The sequence below is a fragment of the Halichoerus grypus genome, chromosome 12, assembly GCF_964656455.1.
Source record: "Halichoerus grypus chromosome 12, mHalGry1.hap1.1, whole genome shotgun sequence".
NCBI lineage: Eukaryota > Metazoa > Chordata > Mammalia > Carnivora > Phocidae > Halichoerus > Halichoerus grypus.
This window is the reverse complement of record NC_135723.1, coordinates 89,264,388-89,285,141: the sequence shown is the minus strand read 5'-3', so window position 1 is coordinate 89,285,141 and position 20,754 is coordinate 89,264,388. Positions and strand designations below refer to the sequence as shown.

The window sequence follows — 20,754 nt, the reverse complement described above, 5'->3', positions numbered from 1 at the left end:
CCCCATAGGTGAAGGAAAGTTAAGGTGGGCTTCCAGCAAGACTTTTGTCCGGTGACAGCAAGGAAAGTCTTGGGGATTTTTTTTTTTTTTTCCTGCTTTGGAGGCCCAGGTTCAAGGCAAATTATAAGTGGGAAACCAACTTGAAGGAAAGAAATTTGAACCGAGTTCAGGTGCCAGGTCCTGGGAGAGAAGACCAGCCCTGTTTGAAGTCTGCATCCGCCGCTGACCAACTTGGGGGCCTGGGTTAAGGGAAGGGGGTCCAGCAAGCACAGGCGGAAGAGAAACGGGTACCGCCCCAGACAGGCCATCAGAGGGAGCAAAAATGGTGGAGGGCACCAGCCCATGCACTTGGTGTTTTTAACTGGGTAAAGCCTTTCTATGATTTCTTCAAGGCGACCAGCAGCAGCAGAGGTGTGCCTTTGATTGGCTGGGGGGGCTTTCTGCGGAGCCCTAGAATGAAGTTTCTCTGCTACTAATCAAGCAAAGGGGCAACCCACTATGCCTGGGCTCAGCCTCCTCTCCCGCTCCCTTTCTGCTGGGCGTAAAACGATGCTCCCCAATCCCACCTAAACCAGGAGGCAAGGAGCCCAGGCTTTTTGTGCACACGGGACCTGTCACTGCCCGCCTTTTCTGCCCCCAAGACAAGGGAGGACTCTTGGAAGCCGACAAGGGTTTCAGAAGTCTTTCTGGCCCGAGCCGAGCGTGGTGAGGAGCGAAGGCCCCTGGCGGCCGGCGGGAGGCGGGAGGGGGGCGCCGAGGGCCACCATGGGCCTGCTCAAGGGCCTCCTCGGGGCGAGAAACCTGCTGCTCGTCATCTTCGTGCCGCTCCTGCTGCTGCCCCTGCCCGTGCTCCACCCCAGCAGCGTGAGTACCGCGCGTCCCCTCGGGTCCCTACGGGCCGGCCGTCGGGGGTGCGAGGGCAGGTAGGGCAGCGGGGGCAGGGGGGCCGAGGGATGGGGTGCTTCGCTCCCGGGCTCAAGGCATGGACAGCGCCTTCTGGGGGAGGCTCGAATGCTTTCTTCCCCCGGCGTTGCCACTTTCGTCCCTCCGCCCCCTCCCCGGGGCCCCGACCGACTGCGTGGCCCCCAGCCAGGGGTGAGGTTGGCGCGGCAGCTGAATCGGCTGAGGGGTGCTACCCGGTCGTCTGGCCGCCGGGACGGCGCGGGGGCCACGCGCTGTGCCCCCGAGGAGAGGGACACGCTGCTGGGCCGGCATTTGTCCTGGGCTCAACTGGGTCACCATGTGACCGGCTCTCTGTGAGAGAGCTGGAGAGCAGGGAGGCTTCCCACTAAGGACACCGGGGGTTGGGAGGGATGCGGGAGGGAGGGGATTACCCTGCAGGACTGGGGGGTCGCGGGCAGGGGCGTGGGGGTCAGGAGTTCCACCGGGACTCCTCTGCACCCACCAGGGTCTGTGGTCCTGATAACCACGCTTTGAAATGCAATCGCTGAAGTTCCTCTGAACTTGACGTTGAAAGCAGAGCTTGGCATCTTGCCCCAGTCCATGCATATGGCCCTTTGATCATTTGTATCCTCTGTGTTTTCTTCTCTGGGCTCTTGAAGGAGAGACTTTCAACCACGCGATAAAAAAGAAATAAGAGCCCCCAACTCTAGACCATGACCCAATTTTTGACCGGTTTGCACAAGCAGAGATGCCAAAGCTTTGGCTCTGCCTTCTGCCGGCTTCTCAGACCTTCAGGGCCTCCCTTCCCTTCCTGTCTCCCTCCCCTCCCCTCCTCCTCCTCTCCTCCTCCTCCCCCTCCTCCCCCTCCTCCCCTCCTCCTCCTCCCCTCCTCCTCTTCCCCCTCCTCTCAGGGGCTTTACCCCTTGTCCTGCAGCCACTACCCTTGAGACTTTAGGAAAAATAAGCTAAGAGAGGTTAATCATGTTTGTGGGAGGGAAGAGATTTTCCAGGCAGCTCTCCGAGTAACTTGGTAACCAACATTGAGTTATAAAGTTAAATAGAGGGGATTAGAATGGCTCGTCTTAAAAAACAAACTGGCTTAAATCTTTACTAGAATAAATACCCCAGAGTGATTAACAGCAGGCTGGGATTAGCTGACGGTGATTGTTGCTGACAGTTTTCCTGGGCTCACGCTAGTCAGTTCTCTGCCCTGTCCAAATGGGCTGTTTGTTTTTTCTTTCTTTCTTTTTTCAAGGTTTGTTGTTGTTGTTGTTTTTCCTCAATGTCTGATGCACTTAAGGGACTGTTCACCAAAGACACAGGGCCCTCCTCTTCGTGGCGGTATCCGGCACCTCTGTGTCCCCCCAAGTCAGCCCCATCTTTGGGGACCATGACTCTAGGGTGTGGTGTTGCCTACTTTTCATTCGGGGGCCCTGGCTTTGAGCTTCTCAGTCACCAATGACTAGTAAGAAGGATCCACAAGAAGAAAAAAATAAAATAACAAGTTATTGAAGTAGGCAAAATAATCTATAAATTCAACAGAAGACAGGTGTTATTTAAAAAAGGAAGAGAAAAAAGTCTTAAAAAAAAAAAAAAAGAGGAGAGAAAAGGAAGACCAGGTGAGCCTCTGCTTTGTTTGGGTCTGTAAATAATCTTTGAAGAGATTTTTATAGCTGGACTTACTGAGACCAAGGGACACTGCCCTTTCTTGGCCTAGCTCCTTCTGTCAGACTCAGTTTCAACTTCGAAGGGGGTTTCTCAACAGCCACACCAGTGACATTTGGGGCCAGATAATTCTTTGCTGCGGGGAGGGCTGTCCTGTGCATGGTAGGATGTTTAGCAGCATCCCTGGTCTTCACCCATTAGATGCCCGTAGCACACAGTGCCGCCCCCACCCCACTATGACAGCTCAAAATCCTTCCAGATACTACCCAATATCCCCTGGGCCGGTGGGGGGGGGGGTGTGCAAAATCGCCCCCTTTAAGAACAAGTGCCTTTTAAGAAAGTAGACCTCCCACTACGTCAGAGCTTCCCAGTAGGCGCACATGGGTGGACACTGTGAGTCCCACAGCCTCGGGGACAGCTAGATGGAGCCCGGCGTGACCAGTGCCCTCAGAGCTGGACGCAGGTGGCTTGCCACTTACCCAGGGTGCCCTACAAAGATGATTTCTCGGGGCGCCTGGGTGGCTCAGTCATTAAGCGTCTGCCTTCGGCTCAGGTCATGATCCCAGGGTCCTGGGATCGAGCCCCACATCAGGCTCCCTGCTCAGCGGGAAGCCTGCTTCTCCCTCTCCCACTCCCCCCCCCCCGCTTGTGTTCCCTCTCTCGCTGTGTCTCTCTCTGTCAAATAAATAAATAAAATTAAAAAAAAAAAAAAAGATGATTTCTCTGTGGGTCACCGTGTCAACGACAGCTCTGCCCTTCTTCTACAATGACATAAAATCACCTTGAGGTCACCAACGCCCACAGTAAGCACAAACCAACACAGAGAACGTCTCTCACCCATTCTTACTCCCGCGCATCAGACTTTTAGATTCTGATATTTAATCCCTAAGATTCCTAAACGGACCTGGTTGCTCTGGGCTGGAGCTGAGGGAAGGGCACCTGGCCGGGAGTTCTGGGCCTGCTGTTCTGACAGTTCTTCGAAGACATAAGCCATAGCTACATTCTAGGAAGGATTAGAATGACCTTCCCCTTTTCCCTGCCAGGGGCCCAGACTTGGTCTCCCATGTTACAGAAGAGAAGGGTGCAAGAGGGGCTTGTCCATAACTGAGCCCTGCCTCAGTGTCCCTGGCAGGACAAAGGTTATTTCAGAAAGGCCTCACAGTCATTTATGACAGCAAATAAACAGACCTCAAGCCCCTTCCAGTGAAGTTCGAATGGGACATCATTGAGGTGATCGGACAACATGGGAAAGGAACAGATTTACACATCAGTTGGTAGCAGAGTCAGGAAATACCCTATATGGGGAATGCCACTTTTGAGCTCCCTCCTTTATTTGTAAACAGAAGCAAAAAGAACTGAAAATACTATCCTTTAAAGGCACTGCCTGAATACTCATCGGCCCCTACACACCTGCTGACTAGTGGCAATGATAAGGGGTCAAGAGTTTCCAGAATATTCTCTCCAACAGATAGAGAAGAGAAACCCGATAGCCAGCAGAGGAACCCAATTCAGTTCAACCAATGTTAACTGCCAGACACTGACCAGATGTGGGACCCCAGGATTCCTGTGATCAACCCTCACAAAGATTTTTGAGGATTATCTAAATATAAGCTTACCCATTGAATTTTGAGAAGGTTCAGAAGGAGCAAAAGGAAGTTTATGTAAATTCCATGCATGAACTGGGTAAGAAATATGGAAAGGGCCTCTGGAGGTGGTCTCTTGGCCATTCTTGTGCTCTAAGGAAAGTCCAGGTAAAAATGATGATGGTGGTTTATCCTGTTCTTAATGCTGGATGAAGGTGGCTTGCTGACTTCCTCCAAGCCAACCTATTCTAATTCGTAACGATAATTACAGTCAAAAAGCGTACCTTGGCTTACCCAAATCCTCCTAATTCAAACTAAGATGGTGCCTGGGAGAAAGTTTTTTCTCCATCTTTCTCTCTCTCATTCTTTCTCTTGGTCTGTCGCCCCTTCCCCTCTCCCTTAACTTGTGGCCCCTTCCCCCCATCTTAATTTGTGGCCCTGTAATGACAAGAAAGACTAAAGCTTCTCAGGAAGGAATAAGGGCTCTCGGGGAGGGACAGATACGCTGTCTCCTTTATCTTCAGCTACAGTTAAGACCTGCCATTCTGTTTCCCAGGGAAGAGATAGGAATAAGTGAGTTCAAGGGGGCTCAAGGCTTTGAACTTCTTTAAGTCGTTTTATTTCTGCAACGAAGGGGGTTATTTCTCTAAATTGCATTATTTTCCAATAGAGCCTTTTTTCTCCCCCCCTACTGATTCTGTTGTCTTATCAGCAACTTCCCAAAGTTTTAACTTCTCTCTCATCTTTTGGTCCCAGAGGAAATCTCAGTGGGAGCTAGAGTCAACAATCATTGGGCCCTGTTCCCATTTCTCAAACCCCAAGGCAATAATCCATGCATATCAGGAGGGAGCAAGGTCCCATCCAGCCGGGCTGGGTTAATCACTCCTGACGCCCCTCACTGATCATGGCGACCTTTTGTAACTTTTGTGCAAGAGTTTGAGTACGCCTGTTCTGAACCCAAGGGAGAGATAAACAGAACAAGATTTGTCAGGCTCCTTGATCACCAGCCAGCCTCAGGGCAGGTCAGACCTGAGCCCAGATGGTTTAGAACTATGTATAAATTGAGGAAACCAGAGCCAGCTTGGACCTTCTCTACAGTGGCCCTCCAAGTCCATTGTTAAGGTCCTTGAACAGCGACCCCTCCCGAGAGTAAGCCAGTGACCTTTCTCGGCACCATTGATCCAGCGTGACTCCGAGCAACCAGCATTACTAGAGGCTGAGGTTAAGGAGGGCTGGTTGTTGATAACAGTGTTGTGCTTTTTTATTCTATGCACCCCAAGGTTGTACAGCCAGCAAAGTGAGGGCGTTGGGGAAAACTCCAGGCCTTCCCTTGCAAGTAGATAGCACTTTTTATTCTCTTTATCAGAGGGATGTTTCCATGTGCATCAGGCAGGGGGAATGAAGTCCCAGAGCAGTGAGAACCAGACACTGGTAAGGACACGGGTTCTCAACCAGGGACAAATTTCCCCCCAAGGGACATTTAGCAAAGTCTAAAGACATTTGTGGTTGTCACAATTGGGAGGTGCTACTGACATCTAGTGGGTAGAGGCCAGGGATGCTGCTAAACCTCCTAATGCACAGGACAGCCCCCCACAGCATGGAATTATCCAGCCCTAAAATGGGCCAGTCTCAGAGCTCACACGTGAATCGGTTACACAAACAGATCCCAACTTGCAACTACCCCAAGAATATCTAGTGTCCAATCAACTCGACGCCAAACTATCCTGCCGCCATGTTAAAGCTGTGAACTCCAGCTTTAGAGGCTGTGATCTTGGGTCTGAACACTGAGTTCATTTCAGTCCCCATCCTGCACAGTTTCAAGTGCCACCTAAGTCTGGTGGCTACGCGGCTGCAGACCATGTGCCACACGCTGGTCCACCCAAGAAGCAGACATTACTGCACACACCCAAGTATGGGCCCCGCCAGGCATCCACCACGTTCCCCTGCCAAGGCCAGCTTTGCACCTCCCAGGGCTGTGTCCTGGGGCCCGTGTTTGAGTCTGGGTGCCTGCTGCCTCCACTCTGGGTCTTACTGGGATTCTCCGCAGCAGCGGCTGTCCCTGAGACTAACCGCCCACTTTCCTCCCCTTGCAGGAGGCTGCGTGTGCTTACGTGTTGATCGTGACCGCTGTGTACTGGGTGTCTGAGGCCGTGCCTCTCGGAGCTGCAGCCCTAGTGCCTGCCTTCCTGTACCCGTTCTTCGGAGTGCTCCGATCCAGCGAGGTTAGACCATTTGTGGCCCAGCTCCCTGCTCGGGTCCCTCCTGGGCCAGTGAAGGGGGCTCAAGGTGAAGGGAGAGCCCCAAAGCACTTGAGGAGAGGGCTTTCTTCACCCTCTGGAACAACCTCTTAGCACTAAGCCTTTGCACCTGCTATTCCAGACCCTGAGTTCCTCTCCCATGACCCTCATCTCCCTCAAACTGCCTCTTTCAGGAAGCCTTACTTGACTGATCACATCCAATTGCTCCTTCAGTCTGAAACCCTCTAGGAACTGGTTGATTGGCACCTATAAGCAACCTGCTGTTGACCTTTCTCAGTCTTTTGTATATCCACTTAAACTATAAGGCAGGAATCAAAGGTAGGAATTGGGTTTCCCAGGTCTTTGGAATCTCATTATAAACCTCAGTCCGTGTATAGTAGGTGCTCAATAAATGTGTGTTGACAGAGAGACTCATCATGTTTTCCTGAGTCCTGACAATGTTTTCAACCACCACGCCTAAAAAAAAAAAAAAAAAAAAAATTCTATTCCTTCTTCCCCAACTCAAGATTACTGCATATTCTTTCCTTGACCTCTGTCTACCTAGATCTTGCCCTCTCTGTCCACTCTCTCTCTCTCTATGGCATCCTTAAAAGCTCAACCAGAAATTGTCAATTATCAAGCCCAGGCTGTGGTCAGATTTCAGGGCAAACACTTAAACCAGCCACAAACGGGAAAGAAGAAAAACACAACCAGAACCCAGAAGCAAGATGAAAGATGGTCCTCATTCATTAACACCTGGTTCTATTTAGACTGTTATAGCACCTGGTCTCTGCTTAGAGTTTCTGATAAAGATCGAATAGTAGAGATTAAGGACAGAGGCACAGAAAAAAGACGAAAGGGAACTGATGTTTGTAGGCCTACTAGGAATCAGGCACTGTACTGGAAGTACTCTATCAGTTATGTAATATTCCTGAGATCTCCACAAGGTGGGTGTTGATATTTCCACTCTACAGATGAGGAAAGAGGCTCAGAGAGTTAAGAAACTGGCTCAAAATCACAAGGTAGGAAGTAGCAGAACTGGATTCAAACTCATATCTATTAGATTTCAAAGTCTTTTGCTTTCTATTCTACCAGATGGACTCAACTATTCTTGCTTTCTATTCTACCAGATGGACTCAACTAGCCAGTTTGTTTGTTTGTTTGTGTTTGGGACATTTGGGTTTTTGGTTTTCATTGGGTTTTTTGTTGCTGTTGTTTTATTCTGTATTGTTTTTGTTTTGGGATGGGAGGGTGGGTGGCAATGAGTAGCTGTAGTAGCCTTAGTTGTTCCATAAAGGATGGGATCCCCCAAACCATCAGCAGTGCTTTTATTCTTGGAGATGGGTACAACACCAATATCCTGGAGACCCTCATAAAAGCTAGCCTGTGACCTGCATCACCAGGCAGTTGCTCCAAAGTGTCCCCTTCTTTTGTGGAAACAAGAATAGGTAGTTTGGTCTGTGTGCCTGCCTAAAAGAACCACCAACCTTAAACACGACTTTTCTTAAGAAAAGCATTTAAACTTATTCTGCACATTTCTATTTTTTTTTATTTTTTTAAAGATTTTATTTATTTATTTGACAGAGAGAGAGAGAGAGAGGGAACACAAGCAGGGGGAGTGGGGGAGGGAGAAGCAGGCTTCCCGCAGAGGAGAGCTCAATGCAGGGCTCGATCCCAGGACCCTGGGACCATGACCTGAGCCGAAAGCAGGAGCTTAGTGACTGAGCCGCCCAGGCGCCTCTGCACGTTTCTCTTTAAAAGTGAGAAACCAGAAGCCCATGAGTCAGGGGGTGAAAATAGAGGGCAGAGAAAAAAAAAAAATGACATTATAGAAAGAATTAAATCTTAACTTACATTTAACATGAGCTAACTATTAATTAAAAGATTTCTATCTTTGTGTTTCACTTTGGGGCAGCCCCAAAGCCGACAGCACGCCTTAGCCTTGAAGGAGATGATGTCCCTATTTCTCCAAGGGCTGCCTGCAGCAGGAATCCTCCAGAGGGGTGGCCCAATCAGCGCCTCCGCATGGTAGAGATGTTGCTAGGCAACCGTTCCTCCAAGGGCCCGCCCCTCTGCACAGCCAGGCAGGCCAGACCTAGAAGGCATCTACTGAGTCAGTGGTTTGTGGGGGTAACGTGACTTTGTGAGGGGAACAGGAAGACTGTCCGGTGAAGGATTAGGCATTGTTATTGCTGGGGCTGGAGATGGAAAGCACTGGAAGAGCCAGAGGGCAGGTCTTATCATTTGAAGTGAAAACTCCTGCGCCATCTGCCTGATAAAGTAGCAGTGCCTGGCAATGATATTTAACAGCTGGGCTATAGGAAGCAGCTTCAGCCAAAGATAGTCTGTTTAGTGGCTTTTTAAACTCAGGGTAGAGGAAAATGCCGATAAGTAGAGGCCATGGCTTATGCCCCTTTGTGAGCCACTCAACTTTGCAGATGGAGACCTAGTCCACCACCACTAGCCACACCCCTCCACCAGCATGTGCCCGGGCTCCCCAAGAAAAGGCGGGCTGGGGGTCTGCAGAAGCCCCCTTTGCAGACAAATCATCTACTTGTCACTCCCCAAACCCACCTTGTGCTTGCCTAGCGTTCCCTTGACTCAAAGTTCTCTCCAATTCCCTCCACCTTTAAAATCCTGTCTAGGGGCACCTGGGTGGCTCAGTCCGTTGAGCGGCTGCTTTCGGCTCAGGTCACGATCCTGGGGTCTTGGGATCGAGCCCCACATCCGGCTCCCTGCTCAGCGGAGAGCCTGTTTCTCCCTCTCCATCTGCCTGTCACTCTGCCTACTTGTGCTCTCTCTCTGTCTCTCTCTCTGTCAAATAAATAAATAAAATCTTTAAAAAAATAAAATAAAATAAAATCCTGTCCAATTACCCTCTGCAGTGAAGCCTTTCCAAAGACCTTAGCTAAAAGTGTTGCTCCCTTCCCTTGGAACCGATCTGATGTCTTTAGCCTTTCAGTGGTACATCAGATATACCTGATAGTAACTTTCTGTGGACATGTCCTCTCTCCACAAAGATTCGCAGCCCTTAGGATTTGTGGTGTCTACGGCCTGCATCCTTGTGCTGGCCCTCAGTGAAGGCTTTTTGGTTGCAGGGTTTCCGGACGGTGTGCAATAGTGTGCTCTGCACCTGAAGGAAGGCATGTGGGTAGGATCGGTGTGACTCTGGAACCGTGGCCTCTGTCCCTTGTGTTACTCATTCAACATTCAGAAAAATATTTCCTGAGTTCTGTATCTACCATGGACCACCTGGGACGTTACAGGGGCCCTGAAGGCGACAAAAATGAAACACGTAATTTCTGCCCTCTTGAGACTCACAATAATGCTTCTCAGTTTCCCACTGTTGGCTTGGATGTATGCATACAAATGGTTCATTTTTATGGTGATGACTTGATGGTCAGCAGGTGCTAAGAGTTTGTTGTGTGCAAAGCTTAGACTTCCTCTCTCTGTCTTGCTGAAAAGAGATACAAAATGATAGACTCCTGACCTTGAGAAGTGTCTATTCTAAAAGAGAGAAGGCACAAACCAAATGGGAAAACGCAGAAGAGCCATGCAGTAATGCCTCATTTTCTGGCACTGCGGAGGATTCACCCAATTCCCCAAGAGGGAATGTTCTAGATAAATGAAATTTACCCCACCAGGTGCCCAAATTTTATGTTGACCACTTTTCGATGGACGTCTTTCTAGAAGGCTTTATAATTTCCCCAGCCTTTTAAACGGAATTTGTTGACTACAAATTAACTTTTTCTTTGGAGCCTTCACAATTTCCAGGGGAAAAAAATTCTCAATCAAAGGAGCCAATGTGGGCTGGATGATAGCACAGTTGAGTAACTTGAGTGCTGGCCCAACAGCTGAACCTAAAGAATCTTGAGGAACATATTGGCAGTGGACTAGAGAGAGAGCCCAAGTGAAAATCTAAAAGACACATTATCAGATCTGCAGATGACTCAGAGCTAGATGGGCCAACTAATGAATGATGACAGAAACAATGCTGATAGGATGACACAATAGCTTGGGACTGACAAAATGATGTTTTATAGGGATAAATGTTAACAGTGTGTGTGGAAAAGACCTTGGCTTTTAGTTGAGTACATATGCAGCATGAATCATCTATCAGCCCAACGTGGCTGCCAAAATTTGGAGCATTTACCACATGCCAGGCACCGTGGGAGGTCCTTTACGTGCTCCACATCACTTAATCCTCTGTAAAGTGGTTCTTAGTTCTGTTTTTACGAGGAGTTCAGAGAGGTTAAGGAACTTACTATGGGGTGGAGCCAGGACTTGAACCCAGGAGTGTGTGCCCCCATTAACCATTGGCCAATATGTACTGAAGTCTGCTGAGTTACTAAATGTATGTGTCCAGAGCATCAAATTCTAGATCAGGGGCTCATACAGTGGGGGGGTAGCCAAGATGTCCAAAATCTAGAATGTGAGTCACATGGGGAAGGAAGAGAAGACTCAAGAGGGACATGATTTTTGGCTTCTGCAGCTCCACACACAAGGCTCAGGGGATCAAACCAGAACCAGAGTCCAAGCACCATAAGAGAGACCCGCTCCATGTGAGGGAAGATGCTGGAATGGGCAGCCACATGGGGTCTGGGTATTCCTGTTCGTGGGAATGCAAGCCAGGCGACCATGTCAGGGATGTTAGAGGTAGATTTCATGCCTTGGGAGAGGGGATGGACTCAAAGGGCCCTTTGACTTTGGGATTCTATGACCTTCTTGTTGGCATCCTGCCACTTCTTCCCTCTGCTGGTATACAAAGCTCAGGCCTGGATTTTAGGTTTGTTCTTTATTTTACCTCCATTGTGACTCTCACGACTATCATTGTATCTGCCTCGGGAATGGTCTGTGCCCTTCTAAGGCACTACCATAACCAGGGACAATCATGTTAGCTAAGATTTACCGTTTCTAGGAGGGTGGGAGCCAGAGTGTTCTCTGGGGCAGTAAAAGGCATGGTTTGAATGCTGGGGCTTGGGAACAGTCTCCAGGGTGTCCAGGGTCAGGAACTACTTCCAATAGAGGTGACATCTGCTTTCTATCTCTCCCCTGCCCAACACACACTCACACTCACACTCACACACACACTCGCACACTCACACTCACCCCCTCTGCTGTCCCCGCGGCCCTGCACTGCAGGCCCCTGGCAAGTCTCCTTGGCATTCTAGCTCCCGCCAGGACAGGACAGGCTCCTGCGATAACAAAATGGCCTCTGCAGCCCCATGACACCAGGGTTCAATGTCATGAATCTGCTTCCCTGTTGGTTTCTGATTTTCTGACCTGCCAGATTCCCGACCATCACCGAGACCGTGACTTTCTCTGTTTGTTTGAACCTGGGCGCACTTCATATACTCCTCTCTGCTCTGCCTTTCTAGGCTCTGCCCTCCATGGAGGCTGACCCCCCCCCCATACAGGCCTGTGGGGAGGTAGGCTGAGCCTCGGGGCCCAGCCACCTGGCTGAACCCAAGCAGCTCATCACCCACAGCCGTCCAGACGCAGCTCAGAGCTGAGCTCCACACCCAGGCTGTGAGTGGGGCCTGGACCAGGAACCTATAGATATTGCAGCCTCTTGAGGCCAAGTTACTGGGGGGGAAAGCTACTCCCTACATATGAGCCTGCCCCTTTGCCTCTGGACTCAGAAGTCAGCCCCCTGCCTTAGTTTCCTCCACTGAGGGCAGTTCTTAAGGTCCCAGAGAAGAAACTGGGGGTGCTTTATGAGTCAGCATCTCCGGGAGCTAAGCCAACTTCCGGGCCAGTCAGCACTCATCTGAGTCTCTCTGCTTTAGACTTCTCTGTGGTAGGGTTTGCAAAGAATGTTTTTTAGCAACAAAACCTTTTCTTTAAACCACATCTTGGGAGGCTCAATACATAAAACAGACGGAAGAAGAGGTCCTACCCAGATTGGGCGTGGAGGCCCAGAGCCCCGGCTGCTTGGGCCCTTCCTGCAGGCCTCCTGAAATTTCAGAGGCACTGAGTGTGGTTTGCAAACATCTGGCCTTGGGGGGAGTAATTAGGTGATGAGGAGGGTGTTGGAGCCCGCAGAGACTTATCCAGCAGGAACAGCATTCCTTTCCCCAGGAAAAGGCGCGGAGTCAGCCGCACTGGATTTGGCTGCCTAGCTGGGGCACTGGCTGGAATGCAGTAGCCTGGACTCCAGCCCTGCCTGCGGGCCTAGCTCCGTGCTGAGGTTGGGAGCCACCCCGGGCAGCCCCTCCGGGGGTCTAGAGGATTTCCCTGCAAAATTGTCCAGATGCCCAGAAGAGCCTCAAACGAAGTCCACTGCCAGAGGCCACCACTGGTCTCCTGATGGCTGGCCACGTTCCCACCATTTCTAGAGGTGCCCACAGCTGACCTGCAGAGCACTGACTGTCTGCGTTTCTGGGGTTCCCCCACCCCCCGCGAGCCACCAGATGTCCGCCTCAGGACACGGTCAGATCCACCACACCTCCTGTGGTCTCTGGCTGCTGTCGCCAGGAGCGGGTAGAGTGGCAGCGTGGAAAGGGTCAGGATCCAAGCTGGGAGTAGGGTAGACCTGAGTTTGAATCCAGTTCTGTCACTAACTGGTCTCGAGCAAGTTGCATAATCTCTGCAAACTGCCCTTTGCTCGCCTGAAAAAGGACCTAGAAATAGCGACCTCGCGGGGAGCTGAGGATTTTCCACTAATGGTGAGTGTGCAAGCCCATACCACGTACCACGGCGTCAGCGACAGGGAGGATGGGTTGGCCCATGGGCCTCCTCCACCGGGATGGCCCCAGGGAAGCCGACTCACATTCCTCCTGAGAAGAGCACTGAGCCAAGCCTGCTGTCCAGAGTTCCCTTTTCCAACGTCTAGGAATAGAGCCACAACCTTTATAAAAAATTGTTTTAGGGGCACCTGGGTGGCTCAGTCGTTGGGCGTCTGCCTTCGGCTCAGGTCATGATCCCAGGGTCCTGGGGTCGAGCCCCGCATCAGGCTCCCTGCTCTGCGGGAAGCCTGCTTCTCCCTCTCCCACTCCCCCTGCTTGTGTTCCCTCTCTCGCTGTGTCTCTCTCTGTCAAATAAATACATAAAATCTTAAAAAAAAAAAAATTGTTTTAAACATTTAAAACCTAACCTATCTAGAGATCAATCAATAATTCCACCTTCAAAGAAAGTAATGTTTTAAAAGCTCATCACTAATGGATGTCGCCTGCAATTCACTAACAATGAGCTAGTTACTGAAGGACCACATCGGCCGGCCCTTCTGTCCTTGGGCCTCTCCATCCAGCCTGACTCAGAAAGCTCTTTCGGTGTGCTCACACTTCGCTAAGAAAACTTGGAGGAATCTTTGGTGTTCAGGCCCCACCTTGCTCCTTCTTATTTCGTTTCTTTCTCCTCTTCCCTCCTTCAGTCATGCTGACCTCCCTGGCATCACTCTCAATCTCATCTTGAAGCTTTTTATCCTTTTTTTACTTCTTTAATAATATGCACATTTATTGAGCACTCCCTGTATGCCAGGCACCGTTCTAAGACTCTACCTGCGTTATCTTACTCGAGGCCACGCCGTGACGGATTAAATGAGCTGTGTATCATGACTCTCGCCACTGAAAACATTGGAATGACGGGGCCACGGGGGTTCCGTGGCTTGCCCAAGAGCCTCCAGCTCATCTGCGGGGAAGCAACCCTTCAAACCCAGCTGGTCTGAACTCCAGAGCCCATGCTATTGCTCTTCTCTGCCCCCCCTTTCCACGCGGCCTCCTTGAACGTATCTCTTCTAAAACACTGTCCCGGAACACCTCTGCTCTCCAAGCTCAGGGCTCTGGAAAACGGAGAAAAACCACAGAGCAGAAAAGCAGAAAAGGCAAACATCACAGACACCGTGGACTCTACTCATGGGAGGAGCGCTCGTTTGGGGATCCTACTCCTCTTGGCAAATAATTCTAACAAGCTTTGTTATCTAGTTTCCCAACTCAGACAATATTAGTCTCAGAAATTAGGTAGTGGGGAAAGGAATGCCCACAGCACGCAGGAGTAAGCAATGCATGTTAGAAAACAATGAAAATAACCCTCAAGAATCCTGGAACCCTGGTGTTCCCTGAGGGGTTCTGAATAACCAAGGTTTGATTGTAAAAACAAACAAACAAACAAACAAACAAACGAAAACCCAGTGGGCTGGACAACTAACAAACACCACCATCGGATAGAATTTTCATTTATAAAAGTGGAAAGGCAGCTTTGTGGCTGGTCCCGCTCTGTGTGCAGATGGCCACAGAGCAGGTCGGCCTTTGTGTGGACCACTGAGCGATAGGAAGAGCTGCCAAAATTCCTGGTCGTCCACCCGGTGGGCCCTGCTAGCTGATTTGCATCTGTCATTTACTCTTGACAACAGCTTTACAAAAGGTAGGGACTCACATACTCTTTTTTTTTAAATTTAGATGCCTAAATGAAGCCCAGAGAGGTTGAGTAACTTGCCCAGGGTCACACAGCTGAGTCCCGACGGACTCCGGAGCCCTCACTCTTCCCCGCTTGGTTGTGCTGCCTCTTAATCACAAACTACAGCCAGGCTGCCTGGCCCAAGCGCAGGACACCGCTGACAAGGGGGCAGGGAGGCCACGCGAATAGACCTAAGCCCACCCAACACCAAGTATGAGAACAGCCCAGAGCCAGTCTCCCGCTAAAGCCGGGCCTGAGGCTTCCAATCGGCCAGTGTCAGGACTGTGATTATGACTGAGGACAGAAATGTGTGCCTCCTCATGCTGTCACCGAGACCAAGAAGACTCCCCTAGAGTTGAATTAGACGCATGGTTTCCAGTTGGCCCACCCTGAGTGACATGTGCAGTAGCTTTGGATTCAGGTGCACCTGGATTGATAGCCTGCCCCCGCCCGTCGCGCTATGACCTTGAAGACTTCCTTAACCCCCCTGAGTCCGTTTCCTCACCTGCAAAGTGAGGTGCTCAACAGTACCTGCCTCCTAGACTGTTGATGAGAAAGTGAATGCGAAATGCAAAACTCCCCTGGTGGAGAGGGCCCTCTGCAGGTGGGTTCCTTTCTCCTTGCCTTTGAAAGGAATCCCGAGAAAGCAGCCCCACCTGCCCTCCAGGCTCTGGGCTCTTAAAAGGCCATCACAAACTGGTATTCCGATATGTGCCAAAGAGGCAGAAAATGAAAATGTTTGCAGCCGGTCCCCTGGGAAAGTAACCACGATAGCACTGACCTTTTTAAAGGCTTTGCAGGGGCCTCGAGTCAGGGGGCCAGTGGCGGGACGGGTACTGCGTCTCATGACTTCTGTCGGTTTCCCTTCTCGGTAGACGGAGGAAAAGAAAACACCGATTCCGCCACAGAGCTGCCTCCTAGACTTCTGGGAAGGTTAGGGTGCAGTGAGACAGGTCCTGCACCACCACCCCTGCGCCCCCTCCCCCCGACTTCGCCGTAGCCCTCAGGTATCCCCGCGGTGCCCCCGCCTCCCACTAGGGGGCAGCATCTTCACCCATGCGCACCTGGCCCAGAGGCCTACCCGCCCCTCCCAGAGGGGACTCTGCCCTAGAGTCACCAGCCCGGCAGAGCGGGGAGCCTTCTCTACCCTCAGGAAGCATTAGTGATAGTGCCAACTGACGACTGGGTTTGGGGACAAGAACTAGATTAAGCAGAAGCAGGGGGCTCCTCCAGGAAATGGTCACAGAGAGGGCAGGTGACCCTTCTCTTGCTACGCAAACCTCATCAACCAAACACAAGGACATCTCTGTGGGATGAAAGAGAGAAGAGAGAAATGGAGCACGCTGCTTTATTTTGGCTTTTTGGTTGTCAAAGTGTTAGCAGTGTTTAAAAATCACATAATACTGAAAAACTCATAATGCAAAACCAGCAGCTGCCTTCGGCACCCCTCCCCCTCGGCGCCCCCACCAAGTCCCCCCTCCGCCCCACCCCCACCCAGGGTCAATAACTTTCATCTTTGTTAACTGATTCTACTGGAATTAAGCACCATATGGTATTCTTTTTTTTTTTTTTAAGATTTTATTTATTTATTCGAGAGAGAGAGAATGAGAGAGAGCACATGAGAGGGGGGAGGGTCAGAGGGAGAAGCAGACTCCCTGCAGAGCAGGGAGCCCGATGCGGACTCAATTCAGGGACTCCAGGATCATGACCTGAGCTGAAGGCAGTCGCTTAACCAACTGAGCCACCCAGGTGCCCATGGTATTTTTATTTGATATTTGTTTTAAGATTTTTTTTTAAGATTTTATTTATTTATTTGACAGAGAGAGAGACACAGTCAGAGAGGGAACACAAGCAGGGGGAGTGCGGGAGGGAGAAGCAGGCTCCCCACCGAGTAGGAAGCCCGGTGTGGGACTCCATCCCAGGACCCTGGGACCATGACCTGAGCCGAAGGCAGACGCTTAACAACTGAGCCACCCAGGTGCCCCTAAGATTTTATTTTTAATCTTTATACCCAATGTGGGGCCGAGACTCACAACCCCAAGACCAAGAGTCACATGCTCTACCTACTGAGCCAGCCAGGTGCCCCTCTTATTTGATATTCTTATATTAATTCTTGAGTCATCATTTGTAGACATTATCAGTTGATTTTCAATGACAGCAGATGAGGATTTTGTCCTCTTAAACCCACCCCCTTTTCCTGCCTCCAGTCCTCCCAGTATTATAGGTACACCATGGTTTTGGTTAATTCAATAATCAAAGTTTAACAGTATGATTATGTAAATTTTGTTTATTTCCAACACCACATATTTTACTGTATTTACGTTTCCTGCAGTTTTCATTTTTCCTGCAATTTTCATTTTTCCTGCAATGAGAAATGTTCTTGTTTTCCCACTTTAAAGAGGGTTTCTCAATTAGAAATTAAACTTCTCTGTATCTCTTCCTCTCAATTTCTGTCATGGTTCCCTTGTTGGGAACAATTCTGTATGTGATAAATATTTACTGAGCATCTACTTTGCATCTTGGTGCTAGGGGTTAAGAGATTTACAAAGAAACATGATCCTTGGCCTTTTTGCAGCCTGAAATTCAGTCGAGAGATGAGAGAGGTACATAGAAAAAGACAGAGAGCATGAAGCGAAAATTCAAGCATCGTCCTGCCTGCTCTGCGATGGGTGGAATTAATGGTGTCCACACTCCACTCTGGAGTCAGAGGCCAGAGTCACAGGGAAAGTTTTCTTCTCTCACAAGGAAGGCCTGAACTGGGCTTTGAAATCCGATTGTAAACAGAGAAGAGAACGTTCCAAGTGAGGAAATCAGTGAAGGGTTGACCTGCGGACCAGAGACACATGAAGCATCTTAACAGACCCCAGTCTTAATTTCCTCGTCGTTAAGGGGCAGGAAGAAGTTAATTACTGGTATTTGGTTGTGGAGGAGAAAAACCCCTCTTCTTAAGAAACGGACACTGAAGTATTTAGGGGAAAAGGCTAACACGTACGTGTCTTACCCTCAAATGGCTCAGGGGAAAAAAAATGTAGACAATGTATGGGCATTCCTTACGTAATTATCACTTTGGAACTCTTTGCAACTTTGGAATTATTTGGAGTGTTTTAAATTTTTAAAAATTTTTAAAGATTTAAGGCAAGCTATAAAGATACCCTGGAGAACTCTAACCTGAGGAAATGATCACATTTATATAAGGTGAATGATTTAAGCAGATTCTTTGTTCCATTTGTAGTTTAAAAAAAAGGAATTAACCTAAATATTCAATAAAAGGAAAATGGCCAAATTCTGTGGCACATTACGCTTCTATTAACATGATTTTTTCCCAACAAATTTAAGTCAAATAAGAAAATGATCGGGGTATGATGTAAATGGGGAGGGGAGCAGAATATAAAACAGCACACTATGTAAATCCAATTATGTATCTATATAGACATAAATTGGAAATATATCGAAGTAATAACAGTAGCAGGATTAAGGGTAATTTCACCTTAAATTTTTCTGTATCTTGACGTTTTCCATAATGAGCATGCATTAATTTTCTAATTTTAAAAATTAACATAATTTTCTAAAAAGCTAAAAAAAAAAAAAATGAGATTTGGGGATAAGCCCAGAGTTATTTTATGCTTTTTTAAAAAAATTTATTCATTTGAGAGAGAGAGAGCCCAAGCTGGGGGAGAGGCAAAGGGAGAGGGAGAAGCAGACTCCCCCACTGAGCAGGGAGCCTGCCACCCAGGCGGATCCCAGGACCCTGAGATCATGACCTGAGCCGAAGGCAGAGGCTTAAGCAACTAAGCCACCCAGGCGCCCCCAGAGTTATTTTTTTTTTTTAAAGATTTTATTTATTTATTTGACAGAGAGAGACAGCGAGAGAGGGAACACAAGCAGGGGGAGTGGGAGAGGGAGAAGCAGGCTTCCCGCTGAGCAGGGAGCCCAATGCAGGGCTCGATCCTAGGACCCTGGGATCATGACCTGAGCCGAAGGCAGACGCTTAAGGACTGAGCCACCGAGGCGCCCCGCCCCCAGAGTTATTTTAATAATTTTTAAGGATTAAGATAAAATTATATATTTATTCTTTGAAATGATATCGTAATTAAATACAGGGTGCTTTAATATTTTTTAAATAAATAAATAAATAAATAAATCTTTTTTTAAGCATGGAGAAGAATATCTACCCTATTGGGTTACTGGCCAGATTAAATGAAATCATCTCTGTAAAGTGCTTAGATCAGTGGCTGCCCAAGGTAGTAGGAACGTATATATATATTATATATGTGCGTGTGTATTATATCTATAAATACACAACGTCAAGCAGTCGGCTACGTCAACTGCCCGCACCTCCCCGCTTCCCGCTCGCCAGGCCCTGTTGAGCAGGCGTTGCGCGGGGCGCATGCGCTGGGCCGCGGCGGGGGAGGGGCTGACCCGCTGCCTTCCCGCAGGTGGCCGCCGAGTACTTCAAGAACACCACGCTGCTGCTGGTGGGCGTCATCTGCGTGGCGGCTGCCGTGGAGAAGTGGAACCTGCATAAGCGCATTGCTCTGCGCATGGTCATGATGGCCGGAGCCAAGCCGGGCATGTAAGTAGCCCTTGAGGTGCCCAGCCACCGTGCGGCCCCCAGCTGCCAGGGGGCCACCTGGACAGGGGTCCTGGGCCCCCGCGTGAACGTCCGGGTCAGGGTGTTTTTCTACTAATGGGGGTGGAACGACATCAGGCCTGCTGGGCTCCCTCCGGCGAGAGGGCCCTCGATCGTGGAAGAGAGGTGCGTGTGTGACGTTGGTGTCCTTTATTTTCACAGTCTCAATAATTTATCGGAGCCACATAGACTTCGCGGGCAGCAGGTTACAAAATACAAAGGGCCCACTGAGTAAAACGAGAAGGACCAACGTAAATTGTTTCTCAACCTTTTTTCCAGCGTAACAGGGAACGGGCTGGACAGGGAAATGGGTGTCTTCTCCTTTGCCATTTAAGGAGACGTGGAGGTTTCCTCCCATCCACCCTGAGTTTTTGTTGTCCCTGGTTCAGACTGCAGCTCAGACATGTTGCCCCTGACCTGGCGTCGGAGATGCCCTCCAGGCCCTCAGCCGCGTCCCGGTCTCTGTCTGCTGGGGGGAAGGCCAGGGGAGACATTCCCAAACTTGGGGAATGTGCAGGAAAGTCGGGAAGGAGTTTTGTGTTAACCTCACCTCTGCTGCATCGAATAACCCTACCCTTCTCTTTCCTTCGGAATATAGGTCTCACCTCCTTCTATTTACAGCTTTCTTGTGACATTTTATGTAAGCGGCCCTCACTCCTTTGAGAGTCCAATGGCTTATAAATAAATAATATGGTATCAGTTTTCAACATTAGTCATTTAGATGAATACACAGCTTAGGCCTCAAAGGAGATTCCCGTCTTCCACTTAACTATAGCTTAATTTGGTGTCATTTGCACCCTCACTAATAGCCTTGTACCCCACACTCAGCCTCCTAGGCACACAATGGCATCTACACATCATGCTGGGACTCCGCAGCTCTTTAAAACCTCTGTGTATTCAACTCAAACTCAAGAATGCTGCTCGCATTGCATTTCCACTCTTCTTCATTTACCTCCCCCCCCCCCCCCCCCCGAGCATGTTTCCACCGTCTGCGGGGCTCTCTGTCTGCTGTTGGTGGGGGTCCCGGGCAGGCAAACTCCTGTTGCTCTCAGCCTAAACAGAAAAACTCCACCAGGACTTCGGCCTGCCCGACCTAATCCACACGACAGGTGTCCCCACATTGCGCGACATCAGGGATCCCACCTCAAGTAAGAAACGTGGGTGGTCTTTATGTTGGCTTTGTCTTAGGAAGCGAGAACCACGTCTGTTCCGACACACATTGTATGTTTCCAAAGTCAAAGGGAAATAACTTGAGGGTTATTTTTGTGAGTGCTTTCCTCCGAGGGCTGACTTTTCAAGATACCAGCTGAAGAAGTGCGCGCAGTGACATGGGACACTTGGG

General features: G+C 49.6%; 1 protein-coding gene across 2 annotated transcripts in view; it reads left to right on the top strand.

Annotated features, from left to right (window-relative positions):
• SLC13A4 (solute carrier family 13 member 4) overlaps positions 1-20,754 on the top strand; it is a 41,273-nt gene continuing 20,519 nt past the window's right edge. Inside the window, exons 1-3 of one of the 2 annotated variants that reach the window (XM_078059598.1) lie at positions 1-864; positions 6,245-6,373; positions 19,219-19,355. In XM_078059598.1, the coding sequence (XP_077915724.1) occupies positions 766-864; positions 6,245-6,373; positions 19,219-19,355 (365 nt within the window). In that variant the 5' untranslated portion in view covers positions 1-765. The remainder of the gene's footprint in view (positions 865-6,244; positions 6,374-19,218; positions 19,356-20,754) is intronic. The other variant, XM_036100648.2, reaches the window with a different exon arrangement.